At 51.4% G+C, this 27,234-nt stretch overlaps 1 protein-coding gene across 1 annotated transcript; it reads left to right on the top strand.

Annotated features, from left to right (window-relative positions):
• Nucleotides 1-486: 486 nt before the first annotated feature.
• LOC137309245 (uromodulin-like) lies at nt 487-23,199 on the top strand (the record flags this gene model as incomplete). Its single annotated transcript, XM_067977504.1, has 11 exons — nt 487-635; nt 1,255-1,414; nt 10,090-10,139; nt 11,526-11,670; nt 12,922-12,998; nt 13,092-13,253; nt 15,947-16,091; nt 19,180-19,256; nt 19,350-19,511; nt 20,986-21,081; nt 23,104-23,199. Coding segments are annotated over exons 2-11 (1,021 nt in total), but the record flags the coding sequence as incomplete, so codon positions are not given.
• Nucleotides 23,200-27,234: the final 4,035 nt, after the last annotated feature.

Below are 27,234 nucleotides of genomic sequence, written 5' to 3'. Positions count from 1 at the left end.
GGTTTCAAATCAGTAAAATAGGTCCTTGAAATGTGGCTCATTCCAACAGACAGGTCTCCTGGTCAAACCAGTCCTGCCCTGGGCTGTCCCTGGATTAACATGAGAACGGACAGGTCCCTGAGGGAGACCCATTGAGATTCAGTCTAATATCTCAAAGGCTGAAGCAGGGAGCTCCCCGGGGGTAGGGGATGGCTGTGTGTCTCGTCCCAAACCCTCCCCAGGGGCGGGGACAATCTCTCAGTCTGCCGGGGTCCTCCAGCCTGTCCTGAGTGTATTTCTCTCTCTGTCTCTCTCCCAACTTTTCTCTCTCTTTAGATTCTCTGGTTTGCAACTGGGATTTGTGTGTCAGTGTTGGGGCTGAGGGATTGTCGGTGTAACTGGGAGAGGGAGTGGGAGGGAGGGAGCTCTGGGCTCTTGCTGTGCCTTTTTAATCCCTTGCTTTTGTATTTTAATCAATTCCCTCTCTCTCTCTCTCTCCCCTCAGGAATCTTTTCGATGAAATGCTGCAAGGAGATGATCCAGAAAGAGACATTTTGTGAGAAGGAGGAGGAGGAATCCTGGGCCAAGAATCGTTCTCTCCGCTGGGGACCGACTGACTGAGATCTTCACCGCAGCCTGGACCCGATGGGGGTCACGTGAGTAATGTCTGTGTTACCCCGGGGGTTAATTCCCTCTCAGAGCCCCTGGGTTTTAAACAGGAGGGGGGAGCGATCGAACAGGGAGGGGGGAGAGATCGAACAGGGAGGGGGGAGCTGCTGATTCAAACAAGAGAAAACAGTAAAGGGAAAAGCTGTTGAACTTTCCCACATGGCAATAAACAGAACAGAAGTCGCAACAAAGTCCAGACATTGTGTCTCCGGGGCCCAGGGACAGAAGAGAAAACAAACCCAGGGGAGGTTTGGACCCTCAGCAAACACTGAGCAGCACAGACAGACAGACAGACAGACAGAGCGGCACCTGTTAGGGGCAGTCAGAGGCGAGGGAACGAGAGAAAAATCCTACAGACTTGGATGAGGGAGAGGAGCAAGATGGGGCTCTCGAGCCTGTCCCCAGAGTCTCTCTCTCTCAGCATTGCACTCTCTCCTCTTTAGATTCTGTTCTCTGCAACTGGGGGAGGGAGAGAGAGAGAGAGGGAGGGAGGGAGGGAGGGAGGAAGCGAGTCGGAGGAAGCCGGAGGAAGCTCTGGGCTCTTGCTGTGCCTTTTTAATCCCTTGCTTTTGTATTTTAATCAATTCCCTCTCTCTTTTTCCTGAGGAATCTCTTTGATAAAATGCTGCAAGGAGATGATCCAGAAAGAGACATTTTGTGAGAAGGAGGAGGAGGAGGAGGAGGAATCCTGGGCCAAGAATCGTTCTCTCCGCTGGGGACTGACTGACTGAGACCATGACTGCAGCCTGGACCCGATGGGGGTCACGTGAGTAATGTCTGGGTCAAATCCCCCCATGTCCATTTGAGAAATTGAATTCAGTTTATAAACCAGTTGAAAATAAAGAGCTGGTCTCAGTAACAGTGACCGTGAAACTGTCGGATTGTAAAAACCCAACTGGTTCACTAATGTCCTTGAGGGAAGGAAACCTGCCGTCCTTACCCGGTCTGGGCCTATATGTGACTCCAGTCCCACACCAACATGGTTGACTTTTAGTTGCCCTCTGAAGTTCAAGACGAGGGCTCACCACCACCTTCTCAGGGCAACGAGGGACGGGCAATAAATGGCGGCCTTGCCAGCGACGCCCACATCTCGAGAATGAATAAATATATCCGCTATTCACCTGTAAGGCAATCCTTGGGCTGGACTCCCCGCACTTTCACCCCACTCCTTCAATTTAGAATTATTTCACCCAGAGGGTGGTGGGGGCCTGGAACTCACTGCCTGAGAGGGTGGGAGAGGCAGAAACCCTCAACTCATTTAAAAAGTACCTGGATGTGCACCTGAAGTGCCAGAACCTCCAGGGCTACGGACCGAGTGCTGGAAAGTGGGGTCAGGCTGGGTGGTTTCTCACCTTAAATCTACGCCCTTTGGTTCTCGACCGTTCCTCCAATGGGAACAGTTTCTCTCTATCTACTCTGTCTAGACCCTCCGTGATTTTGAACACCTCGATCAAATCTCCTCGCAACCGTCTCTGTTCCAAGGAGAACAACCCCAGCTTCTCCAGTCTATCCACATAACTAAAGTCCCTCATCCCTGGAATCATTCTAGTAAATCTCCTCTGCACCCTCTCGAAACTCGAGGGAAATACAAGCCGAGTCCATGCAACCTGTCCTCGTAATTTAACCCTTTTAGCCCCGCCTTCACATCCTTTCTAAAGTGCGGTGCCCAGAACTGGACACAATACTCCAGTTGTGGTCGAACCAGTGTTTTATAAAGGTTCATCATGACTTCCTTGCTTTTGTACTCTATGCCTCTATTTATAAAACCCAGGATCCCGGATGCTTTTTTAACCACTTTCTCAACCTGCACTGCCACCTTCAACGATTTGTGCACATATAACCCCAGATCTCTCTGTTCCTCTACCCCTTTTAGAATTGTACCCTCTGGAGAGAGCAGAGAGATTTAGGGGCCCATGTACAGAAATCACTAAAAACTAATGGGCAGGTACAGAAAATAATTTCTAAGGCTGATGGAATGTTGGCCTTTATCTGAAGGGGGCTGGAATACAAAGGGAGGAAGTTATGCTCCAGTTATATGAGGCTCTGGTCAGACCCCATCTGGAGAACTGGGTTCAGTTCTGGGCACCGTCCCCTCAGGAAGGATATATTGGCCTTGGAGGGGGTGCAGCCCAGATTCACCAGAATGATACCGGGGCTAAAAGGGTTAAATTACAAGGACAGGTTGCAGAGACTAGACTTGTATTCCCTCGAGTGTCGAAGATTAAGGGGTGATCTAATAGAGGGGTTTAAGATGATTGAAGGATTTGATGGGGCAGATAGAGAGAAACTATTTCCTCTGATGGGGGGGCAGACCAGAACAAGGTGGGGGGAGGGGGGCAGAACCTTAAAATTAGAGCTCGGCCGTTCAGGGGTGATGTCAGGAAGCATTTCTCCACACAAAGGGGAGTGGGAATCTGGAAATCCCTCCCCCAAAAAGCTGTCGAGTCTGGGGACCAATTGAAAATGTCAAAACTGAGATTGATCGATTTTTGTTGGGTGAGGGGATTAAGGGAAATGGAACCAAGGTGGGTAGATGGAGTTAAGATACAGATCAGACATGATATGGGTGGGATTTCTCTCTGATATGGATGGGCTTTCTCTCTGATATTGGCGGGACTTCTCTTTGATATGGGTGGGATTTCCCTCTTGTATGGGTGGGATTTCTCTCTGATATGGGTGGGATTTCTCCCTGATATGGGTGGGATTTCTCCCTGATATGGGTGGTATTTCTCCCTGATATGGGTGGGATTTCTCCCTGATATGGGTGGGATTTCTCCCTGATATGGGTGGGATTTCTCCCTGATATGGGTGGGATTTCTCTCTGATATGGTTGGGTTTTCTCATGGATATGGCTGGGATTTCTCTCTGATATGGGTGTGATGTGTCTCTGATAAGGGTGGGATTTCTCTCGGATGTGGGCGGGATTTCTCTCGGATGTGGGCGGGATTTCTCTCGGATGTGGGCGGGATTTCTCTCGGATGTGGGCGGGATTTCTCTCGGATGTGGGCGGGATTTCTCTCGGATGTGGGCGGGATTTCCCTTGTATATTGGTGGGATTTCTCTCTGATATGTGTGATATAAATCCGTCCCATATCAGTTACCTGTCAGTATTGGGGCAATGGTCTATCAGTAACTCCCTCAGGTGTACAGATTACACTAATCCTTCGATAAACTCATACTCGGTGATGCTTGACTTTAAATTTAAATTCAGAGACCATCGCAGTCCCTTTACTGTCCCAATGTTAGTGGGTGAGCAGCAGTCAGTGTCTGGGACATTGACATCTGGTCAGGGGCCTCACAATGTCCCGTGTCCTGGTTACTCAAACACTCTCCCAGCTCTCTCTCCTCACTCTTGTTTGCATGTGTTGCTCAATGTGCATCTGTGCCCTTTGGGAGATCTTATCTGTGCCTCTGATATGAAGAGTCTATTGTTCTCATTCTGTGACCATCCTCTGAGAAACACAACAAGCTCCCACATTTTAAAGGCCGACATTGTCTGATCCCCAACACACGGTGCAACATTCAAATCTGTTGGTCGCAGGGAATGAGAATATCCGGCAGCCTCAGAAGTGACAATGGGTCCAGTTTGGGATCGAGCAACTTCCTTGTATCCTGGCGTTAACTCACGGGGAGTCAGGGAATCAGCAAATTGGTGATAACGGAGATCGATGAAACCATCAGGGACCAGGCCTTGGACAAGGGGCAGTTGGGAGTGAGATGGAAAGTCAGGCGTCCATTTTCACACACAGTGTAAGACACAGAGGAATAAAGTGCTGCAGAAAGATTGAGGTTACTGAGGCTGCGGTAGCACCATGGTTATGTCTCTGGACTATTGATCCAGAGGCCTGGACTATTGATCCAGGAGAATGAGAGTTTAAATCCCCCCATGTCCATTTGAGAAATTGAATTCAGTTTATAAACCAGTTGAAAATAAAGAGCTGGTCTCAGTAACAGTGACCGTGAAACTGTCGGATTGTAAAAACCCAACTGGGTCACTAATGTCCTTTAGGGAAGGAAACCTGCCGTCCTTACCCGGTCTGGGCCTATATGTGACTCCAGTCCCACACCAACGTGGTTGACGTTTAATTGCCCTCTGAAGTTCAAGACGAGGGCTCACCACCACCTTCTCAGGGCAACGAGGGACGGGCAATAAATGGCGGCCTTGCCAGCGACGCCCACATCCCGAGAATGAATAAATATATCCGCTATTCACCTGTGAGGCAATCCTTGGGCTGGACTCCCCGCACTTTCACCCCACTCCTTCAATTTAGAATTATTTCACCCAGAGGGTGGTGGGGGTCTGGAACTTACTGCCTGAGAGGGTGGGAGAGGCAGAAATCCTCAACTCATTTAAAAAGTACCTGGATGTGCACCTGAAGTGCCAGAACCTCCAGGGCTACGGACCAAGTGCTGGAAAGTGGGGTCAGGCTGGGTGGTTTCTCACCTTAAATCTACGCCCTCTGGATCTCAACCATTCCTCCAATGGGAACAGTTTCTCTCCATCTATTCTGTCCAGACCCTTCAAGATTTTGAACACCTCGATCAAATCTCCTCACAACCATCTCTGTTCCAAGGAGAACAACCCCAGCTTCTCCAGTCTATCCACGTAACGAAAGTCCCTCATCCCTGGAATCATTCTAGTAAATCTCTTCTGCGCCCTCTCTGAGGTCTTCACATCTTTTCTAAAGTGTGGTGCCCAGAACTGGACACAATACTCCAGTTGTGGTCGAACCAATGTTTTATAAAGGTTCATCATGACTTCCTTGCTTTTGTACTCTATGCCTCTATTTATAAAACCCAGGATCCCGTCTGCTTTTTTAACCACTTTCTCAACCTGCACTGCCACCTTCAACGATTTGTGCACATACACCCCCAGATCTCTCTGTTCCTGTACCCCTTTTAGAATTGTCCCCTCCAGAGAGAGCAGAGAGATTTAGGGGCCCATGTACAGAAATCACTAAAAACTAATGGGCAGGCACAGAAAATAATTTCTAAGGCTGATGGAATGTTGGCCTTTATCTGAAGGGGGCTGGAATACAAAGGGGAGGAAGTTATGCTCCAGTTATATGAGGCTCTGGTCAGACCCCATCTGGAGAACTGGGTTCAGTTCTGGGCACCGCACCTCAGGAAGGATATATTGGTCTTGGAGGGGGTGCAGCCCAGATTCACCAGAATGATACCGGGGCTAAAAGGGTTAAATTACAAGGACAGGTTGCAGAGACTAGACTTGTATTCCCTCGAGTGTAGAAGATTAAGGGGTGATCTAATCGAGGGGTTTTAGATGATTAAATGATTTGATAGGGTCGATAGAGAGAAACTATTTCCTCTGGTGGGGGAGAGACCAGAACAAGGCTGGGGGGGGGGGCAGAACCTTAAAATTAGAGCTCAGCCGTTCAGGGGTGATGTCAGGAAGCATTTCTCCACACAAAGGGGAGTGGAAATCCCTCCCCCAAAAAGCTGTCGAGTCTGGGGGCCAATTGAAAATGTCAAAACTGAGATTGATCGATTTTTGTTGGGTGAGCGGATTAAGGGAAATGGAACCAAGGTGGGTCGACGGAGTTAAGATACAGATCAGACATGATCGAACTGAATGGCAGAGCAGGTTCGAGGGGCTGAAGGGCCTCCTCCTGTTAGTATATAAAGTTCCATTACACTCAGCCCATTACCAATTGTGGGAGGGATTTATCCAGCGAATATTCTGCCTCCAGCACTCAATTCCCGATAAAGTTCCAATCAACACACAGCCCATTCCCCAATTCTGACCCATTCCTGATATCGTGTTTCTCAGAGGATGGTCACAGAATGAGAACAATAGACTTTTCATATCAGAGGCACAGATAAGATCTCCCAAAGGGCACAGATGCACATTTAACAACACATGCAAACAAGAGTGAGGAGAGAGAGAGAGAGAGAGAGCTGGGAGAGTGTTTGAGTAACCAGGACACGGGACATTGTGAGGCCCCTGACCAGATGTCAATGTCCCAGACACTGACTGCTGCTCACCCACTAACATTGGGACAGTAAAGGGACTGCGATGGTCCCTGGATTTAAATTTAAAGTCAAGCATCACCGAGGGTGTGTTTATTGAAGGATTAGTGTAATCTGTACACCTGAGGGAGTTACTGATAGACCATTGCCCCAATACCGACATAGAATCATAGAATCTTACAGGGCAGAAGGAGGCTGTTCGGCCCGTCGTACCTGTGCTGGCTCTTTGAAAGAGCTGTCCAATTTATTCCCACACCCCAGCTTTTACCCCATAACCCTACAAATTAGCCCCCTTCAAGTCCATGTCCAATTGCCTTTTGACGGTCCCGATGGAACCTGCTTCCACCCCCCGCTTTCAGGGAGTGCGTTCCAGATCATGACAACTCCCGGCGTGAAAACATTTCTCCTCATTTCCCCTCTCGATCTTTTGCCGATTATTTTAAATCGATGACCTCTGGTTACCGACCCACTTGCCAGAGGAAACGGTTTCTCCCTATTTGCTCTGTCCAAACCCCCTCATGATTTTGAACACCTCGATCAGGTCTCCCCTTAACCTTCTCTGCTCTGAGGAGAACAATCCCAGCATCTCCCATCTCTCCACATAACTGAAATCCCTCATCGTATTCCTGATATGGGAGAGATTTATCCTGGGAATATTCTCTCCCTAACACTCAATGCCCACTAATGTCCCTTTCGGGAATTAAACCTGCCGTCCTTAACCGGTCTGGGCCGAGATGTGACTCCAATCCCACACCAACATGGCCGCCTCTTAACTGCCCTATGAAGTGGCCACTCAGTTGTCTCAATCCGCCACCAGCGGATCAAGAGGAGGGCCCATCATCACCTTCTCAGGGCAACTCGGGACGGGCAATAAATGCCGGCCTTGCCAGCGACGCCCACATCCCGAGAATGAATAAATATATCCGCTATTCACCTGTAAGGCAATCCTTGGGCTGGACTCCCCGCACTTTCACCCCACTCCTTCAATTTAGAATTATTTCAATCCACAGTGCACTGACTGACAGGGGATTGTAGGCAGAGAGAAATCCCGCCCATTATCGGAGAGAAATCCCGCCCATTATCGGAGAGAAATCCCGCCCATTATCGGAGAGAAATCCCGCCCATTATCGGAGAGAAATCCCGCCCATTATCGGAGAGAAATCCCGCCCATTATCGGAGAGAAATCCCGCCCATTATCGGAGAGAAATCCCGCCCATTATCGGAGAGAAATCCCGCCCATTATCGGAGAGAAATCCCGCCCATTATCGGAGAGAAATCCCGCCCATTATCGGAGAGAAATCCCGCCCATTATCGGAGAGAAATCCCGCCCATTATCGGAGAGAAATCCCGCCCATTATCGGAGAGAAATCCCGCCCATTATCGGAGAGAAATCCCGCCCATTATCGGAGAGAAATCCCGCCCATTATCGGAGAGAAATCGCACCCATATCAGTAATGTGTCAGTATTGGGGAAATGGTCTATCAGTAACTCCCTCAGGTGTACAGATTACACGAATCCTTTGATGAACGCACCCTCGGTGATTCTTGACTTTAAATATAAATACAGAGACCATCGCAGTCCCTTTCCTGTCCCAATGTTAGTGGGTGAGCAGCAGTCAGTGTCTGGGACATTGACATCTGGTCAGGGGCCTCACAATGTCCCGTGTCCTGGTTACTCAAACACTCTCCCAGCTCTCTCTCTCTCTCTCTCCCTCTCTCTCCTCACTCTTGTTTGCATGTGTTGCGAAATGTTCATCTGTGGCCTTTGGGAGATCTTATCTGTGCCTCTGATATGAAGAGTCTCTTGTTCACATTCTGTGACCATCCTCTGAGAAACACAACAAGCTCCACTTTTTACCGGCCGACATTGTCCCACCTCTGATGTGCTGAAGAGAACAAAGATGGACGTCCTCCCGTTTGCCTCCCTGGATCATTCTGCCCTTTTCTCTGTCCCAACAATCCCCTCTAGACATCATCCCAATACTGACCCATTACTGATATGGGAGGGATTTATCCTGTAAATTTTCTCTCTCGAACACTCAGTACCATTAATGCTTCAATATACACAGCCCATTCCCAAACACTGACCCATTACTGACCATAACTTGCTCAGACCCTCCCCCCAGTTCCATTCTCCCTCCACCCTTGATGCTGGGCAGCTGAAGACAAATTATTTTTCAGCCCCAAAGCCCAGCTGGTTACCAAGGGCCCAGGAGAGATATTTACTTGTTTGTTTATCTCAGGCCTTTTCACTCAAAGTCTTTAATTTGCATGGATTCTGCCATATTATATAACTTCAATAAACAATAATGTTTTAGCAAACCAGCACTGGCCTCAGTCACACATGACTCCGATGTGATAGGTGGCAGTGGATGAGCTGTCACTAAGTCTGACACCGTTCACAGCAGGTCGTACCTGAGACTGAGGAGGGTGCAGGTGAACTGAACTCACTCCATCTCACACAGAGACACCTCCTTCGGACACTCTGGTGAGCACTCGGGTATGAAAGGACTTTTAGAACATGCTCAGAAGTTTGTGAGTTACTAAGTATGGAGTCAGGGGTGAGCAGCTTGTCCTGTCCCAATACAGGGCTCAGTAATGACCTGTGTGTGAATATTAGAAGGGGGTCTATAAAGGGAGACTAGAGAGGGACCTGGAGGAGAGAGACGGCAGGTCAGGACCACATGTGGTTTAATCACTGGGGGTTTGGAGATTGAAGAGAGAAACAGGGAAAGATTGGAGTCAAGGAATTGGTGTTTATTGAGGACATGGAAGGAGGTGGAGCTCAACTCTGTCTGTCGGGTCCCAGTGAGGGAGAGAGGTAGATCTCACCTCTGTCTGTAGGGTCCCAGTGAGGGAGAGAGGGAGATCTCACCTCTGTCTGTTGGATCCCAGTGAGGGAGAGAGGGAGATCTCACCTCAATCTGTAGAGTCCCAGTGAGGGAGAGAGGTAGATCTCACCTCTGTCTGTAGGGTCCCAGTGAGGGAGAGAGGTAGATCTCACCTCTGTGTGTAGGGTCCCAGTGAGGGAGAGAGGGACATCTCACCTCTGTCTGTAGGGTCCCAGTGAGGGAGAGAGGTAGATCTCACCTCTGTCTGTCGGGTCCCAGTGAGGGAGAGAGGTAGATCTCACCTCTGTCTGTAGGGTCCCAGTGAGGGAGAGAGGGAGATCACACCTCTGTCTGTTGTGTCCCAGTGAGGGAGAGAGGGAGCTCTCTCCTCTGTCTGTAGGGTCCCAGTGAGGGAGAGAGGGAGATCTCACCTCTGTCTGTCGGGTCCCAGTGAGGGAGAGAGGTAGATCTCACCTCTGTCTGCAGGGAGGGAGAGAGGTCGATCTCACCCACTATAGATAGATATACCGACTGATTCCCAGTCCCACTCCCTATTTAAAGTTCCCTCTGATCCCCTATCCCTTTAACGCTCTCTGATACTAATTCTGCGTTTTTCTTTCCAGAATATCAGCCAGTGAGATGAGGACTCTGTTGCTGATTCTGGTTTACCTGAGTGAGTAATTTTCATTATGGACAAAGTTCACTCTTTGCAAAACAAGAACAAGTTGTGTTTATTTAACCTCTTCACGGAGAAAAACTTCCCAAGGTGCTTCACAGATCTTATATTTCTCTTTATTTATATTTGATATCAATATACTCAGTATTTATAGAGTATATTTATCACAGGATTTATAGAAAATATTATTAAAATACTATTTATATTCAGCCTCCAATTTATTTATAGATTCAGTGTTGATATATTCAATATTCATATAATTATATAATTTTATATTTTTATCAATGAAGAACGGACAACAGAAAGTTATTCCGAATCTAATTTCACCTGGGGACTGAGATACCCCATGATATCTCTCACTGATCATCGAGTGTCTCTCACCATCTACACTCAGTGTTCACCTGGGGACTGAGATACCCCATGATATCTCTCACTGACCAGTGAGTGTCCCTCACCATTTTCGATAAGGAGATCAAACCTGTACACTGTACTCCAGGTGAGGTCTCACCGAAGTCCTGTACAATTGTAGTAAGACTTCCTTACTCTTGTACTCCATCCCCCTTGCAATATAGGCCAACATACCATTTGCCTTCCGAATTGCTTGCTGTACCTGCATATTAACTTTCTGAGTTTCTTGTACCAGGACACCCAAGTCTATCTGAATACCAACATTTAATAGTTTCTCACCAATTAAAAAATATTCTGTTTTTCTATTCTTCCGACCAAAGTGAATAACCTCACATTTCCCCACAATATACTCCATCTGCCACCTTCTTGCCCACTCACTTAATCTGTCGATATCCCTTTGCAGACTCTTTGTGTCCTCCTCACAGATTAGTCACCCGGTCACAGGGCATTGTGCAGCTGGGAGGTAACAGTTAATGTAGAACAGAGAGATCTGTCTGTGAGGAGAGAGCGAGAGGGTGAGAGTGAGGGTGCGGGTGAGGGAGAGAGAGAGAGAGGGTGAGAGTGAGCCCGACATCCCGAGTCTCTGTGTTACTAAAAGTAAAACAGAGCCCAACTTTGAGGGAGACGGAACAAAACCTGGTTTACAGAATCGCTGGATTCCATGCTTTAAATTTGCAGCTTTTCTATTGGGAGGAAGTGAAGCTGAGGTTATTGGTGCTTTCTGGTACCTGAGAGCTGCTGGTTAATCAGGACAAGGGAGGACTGTCTGTGAGCAGAGAGTTAGAGGGGGAGGCTGAGCTGGGAGTGAGATGGAAACCTGGGTTCGAGAAGGAGGAAAGTTTCCGGCTTTCATTTGGGGGATTTTCACACCGGGCGGAGAGTGAATCTGAGGTTATTGGTGTTTCGGGGGGTACAAGTCGCTCTGTAACATTAACTGTACTCAATGTTAACATTAAACATCTTTCTGTCACTCAGCCGCAGACTCCGCACTCACTGACCCGTGTGAAGATCACACAGTCCTGGACCAGTCCTGGAGGAGCTCGGATTGCGATTGGACTCAATGCACCGGTCAGCTGAAGAGTGATGATAAACTTGTCCAAGGATGGTACAGATTTAAAAGGTAACGTGAAGGGGGAATTTCAGGTAAACCAGTCGATACGGGAGGAGTAAATGTACAAAAGAGAAAAGAGTGTGAGTGTAGGACTGAGAACGACAGGCAGAGCGGGATCATCAGTCAGAGCAATGGGGCAGGGAGTGGATACAGGGAAAGGGGAACAAACAGACTCCAGAGAGAAACAGGGGAATAAAGAGAGATACACAGGGTAGAGGGAATATAGAACAGGGATAGAGAGTAAAGGGAGATACCCGGGGTAGAGGGAATATAGAACAGGGATAGAGAGTAAAGGGAGATACACAGGATAGAAGGTATACAGAGCAGGGATAGAGAGTGAAGGGAGATATCCGGGGTCGAGGGAATATAGAACAGGGATAGAGAGTAAAGGGAGATACCCGAGGTAGAGGGAATATAGAACAGGGATAGAGAGTAAAGGGAGATACCCGAGGTAGAGGGGAATATAGAACGGGGACAGAGAGTCAAGGGAGATACCCGGGGTAGAGGGAATATAGAACAGGGATAGAGAGTAAAGGGAGATACCCGAGGTAGAGGGGAATATAGAACGGGGACAGAGAGTGAAGGGAGATACCCGGGGTAGGGGGAATATAGAACGGGGACAGAGAGTGAAGGGAAATAGCCGGGGTGGACAGAATATAGAACAGGGACAGAGAGTAAAGGGAGATACACAGGGTAGAAGGAATGTAGAGCAGGGAAAGAGAGTAAAGGGAGATACACAGGATAGAAGGTATACAGAGCAGGGATAGAGAGTAAAGGGAGATATCCGGGGTCGAGGGAATATAGAACGGGGACAGAGAGCAAAGGGAGATACCCGAGGTAGAGGGGAATATAGAACGGGGACAGAGAGTAAAGGGAGATACCCGGGGTAGAGGGGAATATAGAAGGGGGACAGAGAGTGAAGGGAAATAGCCGGGGTAGAGAGAATATAGAACGGGGACAGAGAGTAAAGGGAGATACCCAGGGTAGAGAGAATATAGAACGGGGACAGAGAGTAAAGGGAGTTTCCCGGGGTAGAGGGAATAGAGAACGGGGACAGAGAGTAAAGGGAGATACACAGGGGAGAGGGGAATATGGAACGGGGACAGAGAGTAAAGGGAGATACCCGGGGTAGAGGGAATATAGAACAGGGGCAGAGTAAAAGATGGGCCACAGTTTCCGGTACTTTTTCCCGGTTCCAGGCTCTCTCTCCATTAATAAGTTCCATCAGTTCAGGGTCTGACTCTGTGATTGTTTTTTCAGTTCTGGTGGATGGAAGATTCCGGAGACTGCTGTCCCCGACCGTCACTGCTCCACACAGGGCCCAGGCTGGTTAAATGGTAATTTCAGACTTTCTAATCTCAGATTTACACTCACTGTCCAGCACTGTTCAGATCGCTCACATTCATCAATATTTACAAACCTCATTTCAGGTTCTCATCCCACCGTGGGACAGGGAGCAGTAACGAGGACAGTTTGTTTTACCTGGGATGGAAAAAACTGCAGGTGGACCCGGGAGATAAAAATTAAAAACTGCACCAGTTACTTCGTTTATGAGTTGGGACCGACAGGCGGACACTCTGCTTATTGTACAGGTAGATTGCTGTTTATAAATGTCCCAGGAGGGTGACTCTGGGAAGCCCCCGTGTCATCAACAGAACAAATCAAAGTTACTCGAGAACCTCCTTTTTGTCCGGGAAACAATGAATAAATGAACTGAAACACAAAGTGAACTTTTCACCAACACTGAAGGACACGGAATCACAGGCTGCTGTCCGTCTCTATCGGAATTCTGCTCACTGCAGGGCCCACGGGTCACGATAGGCCCCGAGTGTATCACTGGACACCCCACACTCCCTCTCCAGGGCCCACGGGTCACGATAGGCCCCGAGTGTATCACTGGACACCCCACACTCCCTCTCCAGGGCCCACAGGTCGCGATAGGCCCCGAGTGTATCACTGGACACCCCACACTCCCTCTCCAGGGCCCACGGGTCGTGATAGGCCCCGAGTGTATCACTGGATACCCCACACTCCCTCTCCAGGGCCCACGGGTCACGATAGGCCCCGAGTGTATCACTGGACACCCCACACTCCCTCTCCAGGACCCAAGGGTGACTGAGGGGAGTGGGATGCAGTGACTGAGGGGAGTGGGATGCAGTGACTCAGGGGAGTGGGATGCAGTGACTCAGGGGAGTGGGATGCAGTGACCGAGGGGAGTGGGATGCAGTGACCGAGGGGAGTGGGATGCAGTGACCGAGGGGAGTGGGATGCAGTGACCGAGGGGAGTGGGATGCAGTGACCGAGGGGAGTGGGATGCAGTGACCGAGGGGAGTGGGATGCAGTGACCGAGGGGAGTGGGATGCAGTGACCGAGGGGAGTGGGATGCAGTGACCGAGGGGAGTGGGATGCAGTGACCGAGGGGAGTGGGATGCAGTGACCGAGGGGAGTGGGATGCAGTGACCGAGGGGAGTGGGATGCAGTGACCGAGGGGAGTGGGATGCAGTGACCGAGGGGAGTGGGATGCAGTGACCGAGGGGAGTGGGATGCAGTGACCGAGGGGAGTGGGATGCAGTGACCGAGGGGAGTGGGATGCAGTGACCGAGGGGAGTGGGATGCAGTGACCGAGGGGAGTGGGATGCAGTGACCGAGGGGAGTGGGATGCAGTGACCGAGGGGAGTGGGATGCAGTGACCGAGGGGAGTGGGATGCAGTGACCGAGGGGAGTGGGATGCAGTGACCGAGGGGAGTGGGATGCAGTGACCGAGGGGAGTGGGATGCAGTGACCGAGGGGAGTGGGATGCAGTGACCGAGGGGAGTGGGATGCAGTGACCGAGGGGAGTGGGATGCAGTGACCGAGGGGAGTGGGATGCAGTGACCGAGGGGAGTGGGATGCAGTGACCGAGGGGAGTGGGATGCAGTGACCGAGGGGAGTGGGATGCAGTGACCGAGGGGAGTGGGATGCAGTGACCGAGGGGAGTGGGATGCAGTGACCGAGGGGAGTGGGATGCAGTGACCGAGGGGAGTGGGATGCAGTGACCGAGGGGAGTGGGATGCAGTGACCGAGGGGAGTGGGATGCAGTGACCGAGGGGAGTGGGATGCAGTGACCGAGGGGAGTGGGATGCAGTGACCGAGGGGAGTGGGATGCAGTGACCGAGGGGAGTGGGATGCAGTGACCGAGGGGAGTGGGATGCAGTGACCGAGGGGAGTGGGATGCAGTGACCGAGGGGAGTGGGATGCAGTGACCGAGGGGAGTGGGATGCAGTGACCGAGGGGAGTGGGATGCAGTGACCGAGGGGAGTGGGATGCAGTGACCGAGGGGAGTGGGATGCAGTGACCGAGGGGAGTGGGATGCAGTGACCGAGGGGAGTGGGATGCAGTGACCGAGGGGAGTGGGATGCAGTGACCGAGGGGAGTGGGATGCAGTGACCGAGGGGAGTGGGATGCAGTGACCGAGGGGAGTGGGATGCAGTGACCGAGGGGAGTGGGATGCAGTGACCGAGGGGAGTGGGATGCAGTGACCGAGGGGAGTGGGATGCAGTGACCGAGGGGAGTGGGATGCAGTGACCGAGGGGAGTGGGATGCAGTGACCGAGGGGAGTGGGATGCAGTGACCGAGGGGAGTGGGATGCAGTGACCGAGGGGAGTGGGATGCAGTGACCGAGGGGAGTGGGATGCAGTGACCGAGGGGAGTGGGATGCAGTGACCGAGGGGAGTGGGATGCAGTGACCGAGGGGAGTGGGATGCAGTGACCGAGGGGAGTGGGATGCAGTGACCGAGGGGAGTGGGATGCAGTGACCGAGGGGAGTGGGATGCAGTGACCGAGGGGAGTGGGATGCAGTGACCGAGGGGAGTGGGATGCAGTGACCGAGGGGAGTGGGATGCAGTGACCGAGGGGAGTGGGATGCAGTGACCGAGGGGAGTGGGATGCAGTGACCGAGGGGAGTGGGATGCAGTGACCGAGGGGAGTGGGATGCAGTGACCGAGGGGAGTGGGATGCAGTGACCGAGGGGAGTGGGATGTCGAGACTGAGTGGGTTGTAATGAGAGCTGATGGTTTATCAGCAGAAGGGAGGACTGTCTGTGAGCAGTGAGTTAGAGGGGGAGGCTGAGCTGGGAGAGAGATGGAAACCTGGGTTAGAGAAGGAGGAAAGTTTCCGGCTTTCATTTGGGGGATTTTCACCCTGGGCGGAGAGTGAATCTGAGGTTATTGGTGTTTCGGGGGGTACAAGTCGCTGTGTAACATTAACTGTACTTAATATTAACATTAAACATCTTTCTGTCACTCAGCCGCAGACTCCGCACTCACTGACCCGTGTGAAGATCACACAGTCCTGGACCAGTCCTGGAGGAGCACGGATTGTGTTGAGACTCAATGCATCGGTCAGTGGAAGAGTGATGATAAACTTGTCCAAGGATGGTACAGATTTAAAAGGTAACGTGAAGGGGGAATTTCAGGTAAACCAGTCGATAAGAGAGGAGTAAATGTACAAAAGAGAACAGAGTGTGAGTGCAGGACTGAGAACTACAGGGAGAGCGGGATCATCAGTCAGAGCAATGGGGCAGGGAGTGGATACAGGGAAAGGGGAACAAACAGACTCCAGAGAGAAACAGGGGAATAAAGAGAGATACACAGGGTAGAGGGAATATAGAACGGGGACAGAGAGTAAAGGGAAATACCTGGTGGAGAGGGAATATAGAACGGGGACAGAGAGTAAAGGGAAATACCCGGGGTAGAGGGAATATAGAACGGGGACAGAGAGTAAAGGGAAATACCCGGGGTAGAGGGAATATTGAACAGGGACAGAGAGTAAAGGGAGATACACAGGGTCAAGGGGAATGCAGAACAGGGACAGAGAGTAAAGGGAGATACCCGGGGTAGAGGGGAATATTGAACGGGGACAGAGAGTGAAAGGAGATACCCGGGGTCAAGGGAACATAGATCATGGACAGAGAGTAAAGGGAGACACTCGGGATAGAGGGGAAAAACGAACGGGGACAGAGAGTAAAGGGAGATACCCGGGGTCGAGGGGAATGTGGAACGGGGACAGAGAGTAAAGGGAGATACCCGAGGTAGAGGGGAATATAGAACGGGGACAGAGAGTAAAGGGAGATACCCGGTGTAGAGGAGTATAGAACGGGGACAGAGAGTAAAGGGAGATACCCGGGGTAGAAGGGAATATGGAACGGGGACAGAGAGTAAAGGGAGATACCCGGGGTAGAGGGGAATATAGAACGGGGACAGCGAGTCAGGGGTGATACCCGGGGTAGAGGGGAATATAGAACAGGGACAGAGAGTAAAGGGAGATACCCGGGGTAGAGGGAATATAGAACAGGGACAGAGAGTAAAGAGAAATCACCGGGGTAGAGGGGATGAAAGAATGGGGACAGAGAGTAAAGGGAGATGCCCGGGGTAGAGGGAATATAGAACGGGGACAGAGAGTAAAGGGAGATATCCGGGGTAAAGGGGAATATCGAACAGGGACAGAGATTAAAGAGAAATTCCCAGAGTAGAAGGGATTATAGAATGGGGACAGAGAGTAAAGGGAGATACCCGGGGTAGAGGGTATTATAGAACGGGGACCGAGAGAACGGGTTATACCCGGGGAAGAGGGGAATATAGAACAAGGACAGAGAATAACGGGATAAACACGGGATAAAGGGGAATATAGAAGAGGGACAGAGAATAAAAGCAGATACACTGGTTAGAGGGGAATATAGAACAGGGACAGAGAGTAAAGGGAGATACCCAGGGTAGAGGGGAATACAGAATGGGAACAGATAGTCAAAGGAGATGCCCGGAGTAGAGGAGAATATCCAACGGGGACAGAGTGTAAAGGGAGATATCTGGGGTAGAGGGGAATATAGAACGGGGACAGAGAGTAAAAGGAGATATCTGGGGGAGAGGGGAATATAGAACGGGGACAGAGAGTAAAGAGAAACCCCCGGGGTAGAGGGGATTATAGAATGGGGACAGAGAATAAAGGGAGATACCTGGGATAGAGGGGAATATGGAACAGGGACAGAGAGTAAAGGGAGATACCTGGGATAGAGGGGAATATGGAACAGGGACAGAGAGTAAAGGGAGATACCTGGGATAGAGGGGAATATGGAACAGGGACAGAGAGTAAAGGGAGATACCTGGGATAGAGGGGAATATAGAACGGGGAGAGAGAGTAAAAGGAGATATCTGGGGTAGAGGGGAATATGGAACAGGGACAGAGATTAAAGAGAAATCCCCGGGGTAGAAGGGATTATTGAATGGGGACAGAGAGTAAAGGGAGATACCCGGGGTAAAGGGTATTATAGAACGGGGACCGAGAGAACGGGTTATACCCGGGGAAGAGGGGAATATCGAACGGGGAGAGAGAGTAAAGTGAGATAGCCGGGGTAGAGGGGAATATTGAACGGGGACAGAGAGTGAAAGGAGATACCCGGGGTAGAGGGAATATAGAACGGGAACAGAGAATAAAGGGAGATACCTGGGGGAGAGTGCAAGGCAGAACGGGGACAGAGAGTAAATGGAGACACTCGGGATAGAGGGGAATATAGAACGGGGAGAGAGAGTAAAGGGAGATACCCGGGGTAGAGGGAATATAGAACAGGGATGCAGAGTGAATGGAGATACCCGGGGTAGAGGGAACATTGAACAGGGACAGAGAGTAAAGGGAGACACCTGAGGTGGAGGGCAATATAGAACGGGGACAGAGAATAAAGGGAGATACTCGGGATAGAGGGGAAAAACGAACGGGGACAGAGAGTCAGGGGACATACCCGGGGCAGAGGAAAAATAGACTGGGAACAGAGAGTGGAAGGAGATATCCGGGGTGGAGGGAATATCGAACAGGGACAGAGAGTAAAGGGAGCTACCCGGGGTGGAGGGAATATAGAACGGGGACAGAGAGTAAAGGGAGATACCGGGGGGAGAGGGGAATATAGAACAGGGACTGAGAGTAAAGGGAGCGACCCGGGGTAGAGGGGAATACAGAACGGGGACAGAGAGTAAAGGGAGATACCTGGGGTAGAGGGGAAAATCGAACAGGGACAGAGAGTAAAGGGAGATACCCGGGGTAGAGGGGAATCTCGAACAGGGACAGCGAGTGAAGGGAGATACCTGGGGTAGAGGGTAATCTCGAACAGGCACAGAGAGTAAAGGGAGATACCTGGGGTAGAGGGGAATCTCGAACAGGGACAGAGAGTAAAGGGAGATACCCGGGGTAGAGGGGAATATCGAATGGGACAGAAAGTAAAGGATGGGCCCCAGTTTCCGGTACTTTTTCCTGGTTCCAGTCTATCTCTCCGTTAATAAGTTCCCATGATGTGGAGATGCCGGTGATGGACTGGGGTGGACAAATGTAAGAAGTCTGACAACACCAGGTTATAGTCCAACAGCTTTATTTGATATCACAGGCTTTCGAAGGCATCCTCCTTCGTCCGGGAAGGAAGGAGGAAGCCTCCGAAAGCTTGTGATTTCAAATAATAAGTTCCAACAGTTCAGGGTCTGACTCTGATTGTTTTTTCAGTTCTGGTGGATGGAAGATTCCGGAGACTGCTGTCCCCGACCGTCGCTGCTCCACAGACGTCCCAGGCTGGTTAAATGGTAATTTCAGACTTTCTAATCTCAGATTTACACTCACTGTCCAGCAATGTTCAGATCGCTCACATTCATCAATATTTACAAACCTCATTTCAGGTTCTCATCCCACCGTGGGACAGGGAGCAGTAACGAGGACAGTTTGTTTCACCTTGAGTGGAAATAACTGCAGGTGGAACCGGGAGATAAAAGTTAAAAACTGCACCAGTTACTTCGTTTATGAGTTGGGACCGACAGGCGGACACACTGCTTATTGTACAGGTAGATTGCTGTTTATAAATGTCCCAGGAGGGTGACTCTGGGAAGCCCCCGTGTCATCAACAGAACAAATCAAAGTTACTCGAGAACCTCCTTTTTGTCCGGGAAACATTGAATAAAGGAACTGAAACACAAAGTGAACTTTTCACCAACACTGAAGGACACGGAATCACAGGCTGCTGTCCGTCTCTATCGGAATTCTGCTCACTGCAGGGCCCACGGGTCACGATAGGCCCCGAGTGTATCACTGGACTCCCCATACTCCCTCTCCAGGGCCCACGGGTCACGATCGGCCCCGAGTGTATCACTGGACACCCCACACTCCCTCTCCACGGCCCACGGATCACGATAGGCCCCGAGTGTATCACTGGACACCCCACACTCCCTCTCCAGGACCCTCAGGTCGCGATAGGCCCTGAGTGAATCACTGGACACGCCACACTCTCTCTTCAGGACCCTCTGGTCGCGATAGGCCCTGAGTGAATCACTGGACACCCCACACTCCCTCTCCAGGATGCACGGGTCATGATAGGCTCCGTGTTTGGGATGTAGTGACTCAGGGGAGTGGGTTGTAGGAACTGAGGGGAGTGGGATGCGGTGACTGAGGGGAGTGGGATGCGGTGACTGAGGGGAGTGGGATGCGGTGACTGAGGGGAGTGGGATGCGGTGACTGAGGGGAGTGGGATGCGGTGACTGAGGGGAGTGGGATGCGGTGACTGAGGGGAGTGGGATGCGGAGACTGAGGGGAGTGGGATGCGGAGACTGAGGGGAGTGGGATGCGGAGACTGAGGGGAGTGGGATGCGGAGACTGAGGGGAGTGGGATGCGGAGACTGAGGGGAGTGGGATGCGGAGACTGAGGGGAGTGGGATGCGGAGACTGAGGGGAGTGGGATGCGGAGACTGAGGGGAGTGGGATGCGGAGACTGAGGGGAGTGGGATGCGGAGACTGAGGGGAGTGGGATGCGGAGACTGAGGGGAGTGGGATGCGGAGACTGAGGGGAGTGGGATGCGGAGACTGAGGGGAGTGGGATGCGGAGACTGAGGGGAGTGGGATGCGGAGACTGAGGGGAGTGGGATGCGGAGACTGAGGGGAGTGGGATGCGGAGACTGAGGGGAGTGGGATGCGGAGACTGAGGGGAGTGGGATGCGGAGACTGAGGGGAGTGGGATGCGGAGACTGAGGGGAGTGGGATGCGGAGACTGAGGGGAGTGGGATGCGGAGACTGAGGGGAGTGGGATGCGGAGACTGAGGGGAGTGGGATGCGGAGACTGAGGGGAGTGGGATGCGGAGACTGAGGGGAGTGGGATGCGGAGACTGAGGGGAGTGGGATGCGGTGACTGAGGGGAGTGGGATTGGATGATTACGGGTTATATTAAGACCGGTGTCTCCCGTTCTCCGGACTCCAGTCCCAGCCCGATGACCTGTCCGTGTGTTCTCCACTCCTGCACTCTCCCATGTTTCTGTCCCTTTATTACAGATCCAGAGACATCCACAAGTCAGAGACCCGAGGAACAAACGACTCGAGAATCCGCTGAGAGTCCGTCCTCTATCCCAGCGGGGTCTCCAGACTCAGGTATCAGTCTTGTGGGTTCATTCAAACAGACTCTTCACCCAATGTGACTCCTGAAATGCTCAGTCCCTGAGAATCATCCAGTCTCGAACAGAGGGGAGTGGGATGTCGTGACTGAGGGGAGTGGGATGCGGTGACTGAGGGGAGTGGGATGCGGTGACTGAGGGGAGTGGGATGCGGTGACTGAGGGGAGTGGGATGCGGTGACTGAGGGGAGTGGGATGCGGTGACTGAGGGGAGTGGGATGCGGTGACTGAGGGGAGTGGGATGCGGTGACTGAGGGGAGTGGGATGCGGTGACTGAGGGGAGTGGGATGCGGTGACTGAGGGGAGTGGGATGCGGTGACTGAGGGGAGTGGGATGCGGTGACTGAGGGGAGTGGGATGCGGTGACTGAGGGGAGTGGGATGCGGTGACTGAGGGGAGTGGGATGCGGTGACTGAGGGGAGTGGGATGCGGTGACTGAGGGGAGTGGGATGCGGTGACTGAGGGGAGTGGGATGCGGTGACTGAGGGGAGTGGGATGCGGTGACTGAGGGGAGTGGGATGCGGTGACTGAGGGGAGTGGGATGCGGTGACTGAGGGGAGTGGGATGCGGTGACTGAGGGGAGTGGGATGCGGTGACTGAGGGGAGTGGGATGCGGTGACTGAGGGGAGTGGGATGCGGTGACTGAGGGGAGTGGGATGCGGTGACTGAGGGGAGTGGGATGCGGTGACTGAGGGGAGTGGGATGCGGTGACTGAGGGGAGTGGGATGCGGTGACTGAGGGGAGTGGGATGCGGTGACTGAGGGGAGTGGGATGCGGTGACTGAGGGGAGTGGGATGCGGTGACTGAGGGGAGTGGGATGCGGTGACTGAGGGGAGTGGGATGCGGTGACTGAGGGGAGTGGGATGCGGTGACTGAGGGGAGTGGGATGCGGTGACTGAGGGGAGTGGGATGCGGTGACTGAGGGGAGTGGGATGCGGTGACTGAGGGGAGTGGGATGCGGTGACTGAGGGGAGTGGGATGCGGTGACTGAGGGGAGTGGGATGCGGTGACTGAGGGGAGTGGGATGCGGTGACTGAGGGGAGAGGGATGCGGTGACTGAGGGGAGAGGGATGCGGTGACTGAGGGGAGTGGGAAGCGGTGACTGAGGGGAGTGGGAAGCGGTGACTGAGGGGAGTGGGAAGCGGTGACTGAGGGGAGAGGGATGCGGTGACTGAGGGGAGAGGGAAGCGGTGACTGAGGGGAGTGGGAAGCGGTGACTGAGGGGAGAGGGAAGCGGTGACTGAGGGGAGTGGGAAGCGGTGACTGAGGGGAGTGGGAAGCGGTGACTGAGGGGAGTGGGAAGCGGTGACTGAGGGGAGTGGGAAGCGGTGACTGAGGGGAGTGGGAAGCGGTGACTGAGGGGAGTGGGAAGCGGTGACTGAGGGGAGTGGGAAGCGGTGACTGAGGGGAGTGGGAAGCGGTGACTGAGGGGAGTGGGAAGCGGTGACTGAGGGGAGTGGGAAGCGGTGACTGAGGGGAGTGGGAAGCGGTGACTGAGGGGAGTGGGAAGCGGTGACTGAGGGGAGTGGGAAGCGGTGACTGAGGGGAGTGGGAAGCGGTGACTGAGGGGAGTGGGAAGCGGTGACTGAGGGGAGTGGGAAGCGGTGACTGAGGGGAGAGGGATGCGGTGACTGAGGGGAGAGGGATGCGGTGACTGAGGGGAGAGGGATGCGGTGACTGAGGGGAGAGGGATGCGGTGACTGAGGGGAGAGGGATGCGGTGACTGAGGGGAGTGGGATGCTGTGACTGAGGGGAGTGGGAAGCGGTGACTGAGGGGAGTGGGAAGCGGTGACTGAGGGGAGTGGGAAGCGGTGACTGAGGGGAGTGGGATGCGGTGACTGAGGGGAGTGGGATGCGGTGACTGAGGGGAGTGGGATTGGATGATTATGGGTTATATTAAGACCGGTGTCTCCCGTTCTCCGGACTCCAGTCCCAGCCCGATGACCTGTCCGCGTGTTCTCCACTCCTGCACTCTCCCATGTTTCTGTCCCTTTATTACAGATCCAGAGACATCCACAAGTCAGGGACCCGAGGAACAAACGACTCGAGAATCCGCTGAGAGTCCGTCCTCTATCCCAGCGGGGTCTGCAGACTCAGGTATCAGTCTTGTGGGTTCATTCAAACAGACTCTTCACCCAATGTGACTCCTGATATGGTCAGTCCCTGAGAATCATCCAGTCTCAAACAGAGTGGAGTGGGATGTAGAGACTGAGGGGAGTGGGATTTCGTGACCATCGAGTGTCCCTCACCATCTCCACTCAGTGTTCACCTGGGGACTGAGATACCCCATGATATCTCTCACTGACCAGCGAGTGTCCCTCACCATTTTCGATAAGGAGATCAAACCTGGACACTGTACTCCAGGTGAGGTCTCACCGAAGTCCTGTACAATTGTAGTAAGACTTCCTTACTCTTGTACTCCATCCCCCTTGCAATAAAGGCTAACATACCATTTGCATTCCTAATTGCTTCCTTTACCTGCATACTAACTTTCTGAGTTTCTTGTACCAGGACACCCAAGTCTATCTGAATACCAACATTTAATAGTTTCTCACCAATTATAAAATATTATGTTTTTCTATTCTTCCCACCAAAGTGAATAACCTCACATTTCCCCACATTATACTCCATCTGCCACCTTCTTGCCCACTCACTTAATCTGTCTCTATCCCTTTGCAGACTCTTTGTGTCCTCCTCACAGATTAGTTACCCGGTCAGAGGGCATTCTGCAGCTGGGAGGTAACAGTTAATGTAGAACAGAGAGATCTGTCTGTGAGGAGAGAGTGAGGGTGAGGGAGAGGGTGAGGGAGAGAGTGAGGGTGAGGGAGAGAGTGAGGGTGAGGGAGAGAGTGAGGGTGAGGGAGAGAGTGAGGGTGAGGGAGAGAGTGAGGGTGAGGGAGAGAGTGAGGGTGAGGGAGAGAGTGAGGGAGAGAGTGAGGGAGAGAGTGAGGGTGAGGGAGAGGGTGAGGGAGAGAGTGAGGGTGAGGGAGAGAGTGAGGGTGAGGGAGAGAGTGAGGGTGAGGGAGAGAGTGAGGGTGAGGGAGAGAGTGAGGGTGAGGGAGAGAGTGAGGGTGAGGGAGAGAGTGAGGGTGAGGAGAGAGTGAGGGTGAGAGAGTGAGGGTGAGGGAGAGAGTGAGGGTGAGGGAGAGAGTGAGGGTGAGGGAGAGAGTGAGGGTGAGGGAGAGAGTGAGGGTGAGGGAGAGAGTGAGGGTGAGGGAGAGAGTGAGGGTGAGGGAGAGAGTGAGGGTGAGGGAGAGAGTGAGGGGTGAGGGGAGGAGAGTGAGGGTGAGGGAGAGAGTGAGGGTGAGGGAGAGAGTGAGGGTGAGGGAGAGAGAGTGAGGGTGAGGGAGAGAGTGAGGGTGAGGGAGAGAGTGAGGGTGAGGGAGAGAGTGAGGGTGAGGGAGAGAGTGAGGGTGAGGGAGAGAGTGAGGGAGAGGGAGAGAGTGAGGGAGAGGGAGAGAGTGAGGGAGAGAGAGTGAGAGAGTGAGGGAGAGAGTGAGGGAGAGAGTGAGGGAGAGAGTGAGGGAGAGAGAGTGAGGGAGAGAGTGAGGGAGAGAGTGAGGGAGAGAGAGTGAGGGAGAGAGAGTGAGGGAGAGAGTGAGGGAGAGAGAGGAGAGAGTGAGGGAGAGAGTGAGGGAGAGAGGGAGAGAGTGAGGGAGAGGTGAGGAGAGAGTGAGGGAGAGAGTGAGGGAGAGGGAGAGAGTGAGGGAGAGAGGGAGAGGAGAGAGTGAGGGAGAGGAGAGTGAGAGGGAGAGAGAGAGGGAGAGGGAGAGTGAGAGGGAGAGAGAGAGTGAGGGAGAGGGAGAGTGAGGAGAGGAGGAGAGAGAGGGAGAGGGAGAGGAGAGTGAGGGAGAGGGAGAGAGAGAGGGAGAGAGTGAGGGAGAGAGAGAGGGAGAGTGAGGGAGAGAGTGAGGGAGAGAGTGAGGGAGAGAGTGAGGGAGAGAGTGAGGGAGAGAGTGAGGGAGAGAGTGAGGGAGAGAGTGAGGGAGAGAGTGAGGGAGAGAGTGAGGGAGAGAGTGAGGGAGAGAGTGAGGGAGAGAGTGAGGAGAGGAGAGAGAGAGGGAGAGGAGAGAGGAGAGAGTGAGGGAGAGGGAGAGAGTGAGGGAGAGGGAGAGAGTGAGGGAGAGAGTGAGGAGAGAGTGAGGGAGAGAGTGAGGGAGAGAGAGTGAGGGAGAGAGTGAGGAGAGAGAGAGTGAGGGAGAGAGTGAGGGAGAGAGTGAGGAGAGAGAGAGTGAGGGAGAGGGAGAGTGAGAGGAGAGGTGAGGAGAGAGAGTGAGGAGAGAGTGAGGGAGGGAGAGGTGAGAGTGAGGGAGAGAGTGAGGGAGAGAGAGGAGAGAGAGAGGAGAGAGTGAGGGAGGGAGAGAGTGAGGGTGAGGGAGAGAGAGTGAGGGTGAGGGAGAGAGAGGTGAGGGAGAGAGTGAGGGAGAGAGTGAGGAGTGAGGAGAGAGAGGGAGAGAGTGAGGTGAGGAGAGGGAGAGGGTGAGGGAGAGAGTGAGGAGAGGAGAGTGAGGGAGAGGTGAGGGAGAGGGTGAGGAGAGAGTGAGGAGTGAGGGAGAGGAGAGAGTGAGGGAGAGAGTGAGGGAGAGAGTGAGGGAGAGAGAGAGGGAGTGAGGGAGAGGGAGAGAGTGAGGGAGAGAGTGAGAGAGAGTGAGGGAGAGAGTGAGGAGAGAGTGAGGGAGAGAGTGAGGGAGAGAGAGTGAGAGGAGAGGAGTGAGGAGAGAGAGTGAGTGAGGGAGAGGGAGAGAGTGAGAGAGAGGGAGAGAGAGTGAGGGAGAGGAGAGTGAGGGAGAGGGAGAGAGTGAGAGAGAGAGGGAGAGAGTGAGGGTGAGGAGAGAGAGGGTGAGAGAGTGAGGGAGAGAGAGGAGAGAGTGAGGGAGAGAGTGAGGGAGAGGGAGAGGAGAGAGGAGAGAGAGAGTGAGGGAGAGTGAGGGTGAGGAGAGAGTGAGGGTGAGAGAGTGAGGTGAGTGAGAGAGAGTAGAGTGATTAGATAGATGATGTGATGTAGATAGTGATGTATATATCGATATGATTTAGTATAGAGTGAAGTAGAGATGAGCTTTATTTGAGATAGTGAGATATGAAGAGATTGATAGATAGTAGTATAGATGGAAGATTGAGAGGTTGATGTATGTATAGATATATATTTATTCTGATATATATGCTTTAGATAGTTATTATATAGAGATTATTTATGTCGAGCTATGATAGTTATAGATTTAGTGATTATATATATTATAGATTGATTTTGATATAGCTTAGTATAGATATGATATATATATTTATGTAGATATCTTATATATAATTAGTTATATAGCTATATAGATGTATCGATATATGATATTTATATATATATATATCTAGATATATTTAGTATATCTATAATATATTTATATATATATTCTATATATATTCTATAGATCTTATATATATATTTGATCTATCTATATATTTATCTATCTATCTTTATTATATTTCTATATATATATATATCTATATATAATTTATATATTATATTATCTTATCTATATATTTATCTATATTATATCTTATATATCTTTCTTATATATTTATCTATATATATATTCTATATATCTTATCTATATACTAACTATATATCTTTATATTCTATATCTATCTATATTTCTCTTTCTACTATATCTTTCTCATCTATATTATCTATATATATATATATATCTTATATCTATCTATCTTATATATATATTTATCTCTTATCTTTATATTTCTCTCTATTTATCTTTCTCTATATATCTTCTCTATATCTATCTATCTATTTCTCTTCTATCTATATATATCTATTTCTCTAATATATCTATATCTATCTCTCTATCTATCTATATCTCTTATCTTCTATCTATATTTCTCTATTTCTATCTATTCTCTTATCTCTATATCTATTCTCTATATTTATCTTTATCTCTCTATCTATCTATCTCTATCTATATCTTCTCTCTATCTCTCTCTATCTATCTCTATCTCTTCTCTACTCTATCTTTCTCTCTTCTCTCTATCTCTCTCTCTCTCTCTATATCTTATCTCTATTTCTCTTCTCTCTCTATCTTTCTCTTTCTCTCTATATCTCTCTCTTTCTCTCTCTCTATATCTTTCTCTCTA

Source organism: Heptranchias perlo, unplaced genomic scaffold (genome assembly GCF_035084215.1).
Source record: "Heptranchias perlo isolate sHepPer1 unplaced genomic scaffold, sHepPer1.hap1 HAP1_SCAFFOLD_1549, whole genome shotgun sequence".
Lineage (NCBI taxonomy): Eukaryota > Metazoa > Chordata > Chondrichthyes > Hexanchiformes > Hexanchidae > Heptranchias > Heptranchias perlo.
The sequence above is the reverse complement of the archived record's forward strand: the minus strand, read 5'-3'. Positions and strand labels throughout refer to the sequence as shown.